Source organism: Archocentrus centrarchus, chromosome 18 (assembly GCF_007364275.1).
Source record: "Archocentrus centrarchus isolate MPI-CPG fArcCen1 chromosome 18, fArcCen1, whole genome shotgun sequence".
In the NCBI taxonomy this organism is placed as follows: Eukaryota; Metazoa; Chordata; class Actinopteri; order Cichliformes; family Cichlidae; genus Archocentrus; species Archocentrus centrarchus.
Genome location: NC_044363.1, coordinates 351844 through 359561, shown reverse-complemented (window position 1 = coordinate 359561; position 7718 = coordinate 351844). Strand labels below are relative to the sequence as shown.

The 7718-nt window shown below is 39.3% G+C and overlaps 1 protein-coding gene across 1 annotated transcript; it reads right to left on the bottom strand.

Moving 5' to 3' along the window:
- Positions 1 to 266: 266 nt before the first annotated feature.
- LOC115797588 (myelin-oligodendrocyte glycoprotein-like) lies at positions 267 to 4259 on the bottom strand. The gene is made up of 5 exons (XM_030754187.1): positions 4169 to 4259; positions 1697 to 2074; positions 1478 to 1558; positions 717 to 832; positions 267 to 587 (listed from the first exon to the last, which is right to left on the bottom strand). The coding sequence occupies exons 1-5, from the start codon at positions 4257 to 4259 to the stop codon at positions 564 to 566; spliced, it is 690 nt and encodes a 229-aa protein (XP_030610047.1). The 3' UTR covers positions 267 to 563.
- Between the last annotated feature and the right edge of the window lie 3459 nt (positions 4260 to 7718).

Genomic DNA, 7718 nt, shown 5'->3' with positions numbered 1-7718 from the left:
TTTGTGGAAAATCTTAGATCCTCAGGTTTTAGTCAGATTTTTGTAAAGGTTTAACATTTCATGTTCCTACAAGCTGCATCTACTCTGTCCACAGTTCAAACTTCAACATTCAAAGAACTTCATAGTAAAAAGTTATGCAGATACAGGTAAATACTTCTTTTTGTCTTGGAAACAAGATCTGATCCAAGTGTCACAGCAAGAAATTCAGCATTAGTGTCAGGACAGCTAAACACACAAAGCACTGCAGTACAACACGCTACTTCACAGTTGTGAAAGTAAATTCCACCTTTTTGCCACAGCTCAACTTTGCCTCAAACTGTTCTTTCTGTAACTGAGTCCTCCTCAAGTCACCAGACCAGTCACACAAGCCACCGGCATCCTTACAGGGGTTAAAGTTCACTTGGATCCAGATGAATTATTGGCCCTTCTTCTGCAGAACCACTGTGTCCACATGAGCCTGGAAAAGTTGATGCTTTGAATCCTAAAAGAAGTAATCTGGGTGAGGTAAGTGGGTGGTGCTTTCTTCTCTGTTAATATTTCCAAAGTGCCCTTGAGCAAAGAACCTAAATAGGAAGTCCTTTCTTGAGCTGGAGGAAGAAAGAACATAAAAATATTTTTTAAATTACTTTTCCCACCCACACACACAGTTTTCCTTATTTCCATCCTTCAACCATGAGGTAAATGCATAAAATCAGTGTTTTAAGACTTTAACATACTTCTTGTTTTTGACGCTTTGACTCAGTGAACCAGCGCGCTCCGACTGCAACACAGAGGAGAACCAACACACTGAAAACCACAACTGGGATCAGTCGGCTCCGGCGGGACAAACCACCTGCGAAGAAAACCAAACACAGATGACTTACTGGAAAACATCAGAAACAACATGAATGAGAACCAGTGTCACATTTATTGAACTACCAAGCACTCAAGTTACATGAAGATACACAACAGTGAAATAAAGTTCTAATTATTGAGATCAGTCCTGAATGTCAGTTTAATACTACAAGTCCCAGAATTCTGAACATGCTCTCCATCTATTCATCCGCCCCCGTCTATTTAATTCAGGGTCACGGGGGTAATGGAGCTTATCCCAGCTGTCATAGGCAGGGTACCTTCTAGACAGGTCTCCAGCCTGTCACAGGGCTAACACAGAGAGACAGACAACCACTCACATTCACATTTATGGGCAATTTAGAATCACCAATTAACCTAACGTCACTGATTGGATATCTTTGGACTGTGGGAGGAAACCGGAGCACCTGGAGAGAACATGCAAACTCCACAGAGAAAGGCTGTGGGCAGATTGCAGATTCAAACCCAGAACCTTCTTGCTGTGAGGCAACAGTGCTAACTAGCGTGCTGCCCCAACAGCAAGGCTGCCATCAGTGAGAGAAAACCACATCAGGAAGCTGATTTAAATCCAGCTGGAAATTGTTGATTTTGAGACTTTTTCATTGTCTTGATTTCATGTTCTCACCTTTAGTGTGAAACTCTTCCATCGGATCAGGAGTTTGGAGAGTTTCAGGATGCAGTGGTGTCTCTGTTGTCACAGATTTAGCTGAATTTAAGTATGAGAGAAAAGAACTTAAATTATTTACAAAATAATATTCAGAAGTTCTTCAAAGAACAAAAGCAAAAATAAGTTATTGGTAGCATAACCCAAGCACACAGCAAAAATATTTTCAGTTTAACTCACCAACAATCAGATGAACAACTGAAAACTTTCTTTGACTCTTTAACTTTGGGATGAAACATCTGTATCTTCCTTCATCTTCAAGCGTCACATTAGTGATTCTTAGAGAGATGTTTCCTTCTCTCAGGCCATCTGTGAACAACTCTGTCCTCCCGATGTATGATGGGATCTTCATGTCGGGGACCTCATGGGCGTCTCTGTAAAGATGAACATATTCCACTCTGCTCAGCCGATCGTTGGGGTCAGGTCGACGCTCTGGTCTCGCCCACTCTACAGTCAGCCCGGCCACATTAAACTTTGGCTCCACGTGACACGGTAGGATGACATCATCCCCCAGGGGAACTGTGATAGGGTGACGAGATCCAACCACATGAAACTGACCTGAAGGGAATGAAAATATAAAATATATGTAGAAGTCAGGATGACATTACAGCCTCATTTCATAACAGAGCAACATGTGCCCTAATTTGAAGGCCTTGTCCTTAACTTTTATCCAAATACTTTTACTCACCCCTGGGTTAGTATAGATATAATACATATTCCAGCAAAAAAAGAAAAAAAAACCCTCATTAAAGGAAAACAATTTTAAGCATGCAGTATGAGACTGATATTCTGTGATCATCTGTAAAATTTCTACAAATACTTCTGGTACCACATTGTAGAAAAGACAAAAAATTTCCATCGTAAACAAAGTAGTGAAAATACACACTGCACTCTTGTACAAGGGTGTATATACTACATACGGTCTTTCTGTCTATATAATGTAGAACAATAAGTCAGACATAATTCATACAAGTTATTCACATCATATTATACACTTCTGTGTCAAGAAAATTACTACATAATGCACAGATATTACATAATCTGCTGATATGAATGAATGTTGTATAACATCACTATAATCATAATGCAACCATGTTGTTCACACTTGAGCAATATTGCTGAGCAGTACATATGGCTTTAATATTGCTCAATGATGAGTCACAGTCTGTACTATTTAAGACCATGAGTAAATGGGCCATGAGAAAGAGGCTGCATATCATTAGCATATATTATCCTAGCATTAGCCACCTGAAATCTTCCATGTTGTTTACTCTCCACTTCAGATAAATACAACCAAAGTGTATAAAGAGTACTAAACATCCAGGAACATGATTATATTGCACATCTTGGAAGAGGCGACGACACATACGCCAAATTTCATGGCTCAATTCCTCACAGACGGACAGACAGGAGGACGACAACATTTAAAAGTCAGTTTATAAAGAGGGATCAGTCAGAGTTGTGACTGGTGTGCTGATTGTTGCTTTACTTTATTGGATCCTCATTTATAACCTGAATGATGGTTTGTGCTCTTCCTTCAATATTTATTTGTTCCAGTTAAAGTATTTTAACCCAGTTAGGACATGCATTAAAAGCTAGCGTGGCTCAGGCTGTAAACACTGTCGACTGTCATTTTCAAAGCTATTTAAAGTCACTATCCCAGTTTTCCCTGATGTCTTTTTATCCAGTCAACATCCAGTTTACTGATCTGAGACACTGAAAAGTTTTTTTCTTAAGTCAAAATGACTAATAAGCAATCAAAATAAATATCATTTCAGCTTTGAGACATCTTCTTAGCTGCAGTGTTAAAAAATTACGTTTTTTTTTTTTTTGTTGGATATTAATAAAAATATGTCAACAGTTTAACCCAAAACCTTTATTTGTTGAACCAGATGTTCACAGCTGTGTTTAGACTAACCGCTACTGCAGTTTAAAGCAGCTGTTATTAAATCACAGAGCAGTGAGGTTTCAGTTATGTCTGACTAATTTACTGAGAAAACACCTTAAACTCAACTCAGTAAATACACATCCAGAAAGAAGTACCACAGCAGACAGTTTAACAGTAGCAGAAATACTTTATATTAATTTGAGAATGAGAAATGGAAGCAGCTGAACTGTTCCCCAAACACAATAAGTGTATGGACAAAGTAAGCGCTGTACTTAAAGGTGTACAAGCCCTTACATGAGTCAACTGATTGTCCTGCTTTTTGCTTCATGTTACATCATAAGAAATGTGGCATTATTTAATTTATGACAGTTGAACAATCAAGATACTTAACTATATACAAGATACTTAACTTTGAATATTAACAGCTAATTTTTTAAATATTTGTATCTTAAGAACTTTGTCTGTGTTTCTGTCCAACCCTGCCAGTCTTAGTTTAAAACCCTGTATCATCTTGTATCAACATTGTTATAAATTGCTTCCCTTAAATAAAATGTGACATACACAGACTAGAAAAGCACAGGAGAGATTCACATCAGAATATAAATTGACTTTAATGACATCATCAAATCTATTTAGCCAACTGTTAACAAAAACTCTACCTATACAAGAAACAGTATCAGCACAAAAGAAACACTGCCAAGAACAGATGATTATATTTTCTAAAAGAATAGGTAATAATGACGTTTACTGTAGTGAAAACTTACCTTCAACAGGCACGATGAGGGCGAAAAGCAGCAAGAAAGTGAATATAGAGGCAGAGAGAGACATACTGAAACTCAGCTCTTCTAAGTACATCTTCCATATGGTAGCAAGGAGGAAAACTGAATGACTAACAGCTGATGCAGACTGATGCAACGAATATGTTGAGGCTTGTCAGATGCAGTGGGGATGAGTCATGCTGGTTAGATAAAATAACAGTAGAACATTTTTTACCCCTGCCTTCATCATCATGTAGATGAGAAGCTTCTCAGACTGAAGTTATCAGAGGGTCTGATCTTTTTTTTTTTTTTTTATTTTAATTTTCTACTCCAAATCCATACATTATCAAACGAATTGTATTTCTTTTCCCCCCATTTGAAATCAAAACACAAATTCGCAAAGAATAGGTAACAGAAAACGGCACGTCTTTTCATTTATTTTTTTACATGGATTTGGAATATGAAATTAAAATAAAATATCCGTTTTCAAAACGAATGACCAAAAGTCCACGGACCTCTGAGCGGAGACATCATCAAATCCGCCTGAGACAGCTGCGCGGTCATGTGAGGCATGTCCTCGACCCAGACACAGCTTAAAAATAACGTGAGAAGCCGTGAGAGTAAAATTATTATTGATTTTACTTTTAAAGAGAGCGCCTTGAGGTGTTTTGATATTTTAGCTCTCCGGGAGCCCCCCTGATAGAAATAGTTTGAATCCAGGAAGCGCTGAACAAACACGCCCATTGAAGGATAATCAGAGAAGAAACAGGCTCGCCTGTTTAAACAGAAGATCCATTAACTGATCGAGACCATCGGATTCTTTATCGAGACGAGAACACTTTATAAAGCAGCTTATTTTCTTAATAAAGGTCGCTGCGCTTTCTGTACGCGATCCAAACCCCAGAAAGAGGAGTAGGGGGGAGCTGTTAAGGTGGACAGTGACCGGAGCCTATCACAGCTGTCATAGAGTGTAGAGGCGGAGTCTGTACCTTGTAGTTTCATTTTCGTGTGGATTGCTGGTCAAATTTCTTTTTGTGAACATTAAACAGTTAGATGAAGGAAACGCATCTGAACACTAAAACATTGTTTTAACAAATAACTTGTCATAGTCAAGCCTTTTGAGTAAAAAAAGGAAGGTGAAAGCTCAAGAGGAGGACATCTGAGGTTTTGAGGATCCTGAGCTGGGGCAAAATGGAGACATCCAAATCCATGATGGATAAGAAGCACACTGAGTAAGGAAGGGCTCTGATATTGTGGGATTTGGTTTTCCTGGCACAAAGTGCAGTACAGGACACCGGGAATCATCTGCTCATCTACACAGGCCTTCCGTGGTCTCAGCAGACTGAAGCAACCGCGTTGCTCTGTTTCAGAGAGGTCTCACCTCCCTAAGGGCTTTATTCTGTTTCCCCTTATCAGAGACATCAAGATCATTTATTACTCTGATGAACTTCCTGATCTTGAAGAATCTGTCTTGACTTACTGAACTTGCTACAACTAGGACCCATCTGGATCGTAGGGTATCCAGGTCATGCCATGGACACATTATAAATACGTTGAAGATGGTTAAAGTATTAAAGCTGGCCTCAGACATGAACATCTCCCTCTGGTTTGTGTGCTCTCTACTCTTATGCATGTGTGTGAATTAAACTCATTTCCACTTCTACACATTGTAATGCATGAAGAGAGTCCTTGGTTACACATTGCTTCTTATCCATAATAGACGGTGGGTGTTGTCACATTGTCCCTGCTCAGGTTCCCCAAAAGCTGATATGTCCTCCTCTGAGCTCTCACCTTCCTGCTCTGTTGTCTTTCCCTCCTCCACCTCACCCCCCTGACAGCAGTAAGTCTGACTCCTCTTCCACAACTCTGAGTAAAATCCTTCATTCCTCACTCAGCCCTGCACTTCCTGAAGTATGGACATTGGACATTGGTTGGCAGTGAGTAACTCCTGCTGTCCACTTCAAAGGACATTGAGTAAAGGTTTTGCTTTGAAAGGGTTAAAATTACTCTACATTTCTGAAATCCTACCAAACTGAAGTTAAAAACTGTGTCTGTGTGTTATTGTGAAAGCTTACCTTCAAAAGCAGTAAAAAGGCTTCTGTTAGAGCTGAGAGAGAAAAACTGTAGCTGAAGTATCCATTTCAGTGAGAGTCAAACTTTACAGCTGCTGCTGCTACACAGGCCTCTGTCCCTCTGCCAGGAGTTCAACCTGCCTACCTGATAGGAAAAAATGTTTGCGATCTAAGAACACAAAACCAGAGCTAACACAGACAGATTCATGCCAGAATGGTTACTTTCTGGTCTTGTATACTGTGATTACCTGCACCTGTGCTCCCCACCTGTTGCCTGTCCACTTGTTGTCCCCTGTGTATGTATCGTTTGTGTTTTTCCCTGCTCCCTTTTCATGTTGTCATGTTTGTGTCGCCCTGCGCCATAGTTTTGTCATTTAGTTCTGGCACCTGACCCGCTCCAGCATAGCTGCAATTGTAATTTCTTGTTGCTTCACAATAAACTCTGTGAGGCTGCATTTTGGGGTCCCACCCTGCCTGCCAAACAGCTAGCATGACTGTAGTAACAGCACTAAAGTGCAGTGATCATGAAGTAAGCTCAATTAAAAAAAACAAACTTTTTGCTCAGCTGTATTGATACTAATTTCAGTTTTATGGTAGGATTTATGTATTGTTAAAATACTGCTACTAGTACTCCTAATACTGATCTTCAGTAAGCTAACTTGTAATGGTATTTTTAGAACTATTCAAATTTCTTTTAAAGCATATAGTCTACACTGAATTCATGTGAATGTGAAATACGTGGGCATTCTTCCTTTTTTATATTCTGCAGCAAAATGTCACAGTCTGAACTATTTATTAGTTAGAACAATTATGGTTTAACTGCCTTGCTCAAAGGCACTTTGAGCCCCAATGTTAAAGGAGTAAAAAGCACTTTGATGTTCACAGCATGAACAGGTTTTTCCTTATAAAGGAAACATAACTCTGAAATCAAATCCACACACTGAAATCCAAAAGGTGTTTCAAAACTGGAACAGAAAATTGTCCCACGATCAACATGTCAGTTTAAGTAAACAAAAATATGGAAAAGCACCTCCAGCTCCAGGCTGCAAGTAAAAAAACAAAAAAAACACCTGAGATCCCATCATAACAAATATGTTTACATCAGTCTGATCTGGTTGGGGGATTTCCAGTAGCTTACTACTGTACTCAACTCTCTACAAAAACAACAACAACAAAAAAATCCCTCAGTTTTTTGTATATATGTCTTGCAAGTACATATGCAAAACACACTGAAGTGCAAAGTTAGGCTATTTCTTTGTTCTTTGTGTTCTTGTGTAAATAACCTCATTTGAACCCCAACCAGTCACAGCAGGTGACTGCCCCTCCCTGAGCCTGGTTCTGCTGGAGGTTTCTTCCTGTTAAAAGGGAGTTTTTTCTTCCCACTGTCACCAAGTGCTGCTCATAGAGGATTGTTTTGACTGTTGGATTTTCTCTGTAATTGTAGGATGGTCTTTACGTAGAATATAAAGCGCCGTGAGGCGACT

Coding starts and splice junctions, on each gene's coding strand:
- LOC115797588 (XM_030754187.1), bottom strand. CDS start 4,259: ATGTACTTAGAAGAGCTGAGTTTCAGTATGTCTCTCTCTGCCTCTATA. Junction 2,075..4,168: donor CCTCATCGTGCCTGTTGAAG/GTAAGTTTTCAC, acceptor CATTCCCTTCAG/GTCAGTTTCATGTGGTTGGA. Junction 588..716: donor CAAAGCGTCAAAAACAAGAA/GTATGTTAAAGT, acceptor TTCTTCCTCCAG/CTCAAGAAAGGACTTCCTAT.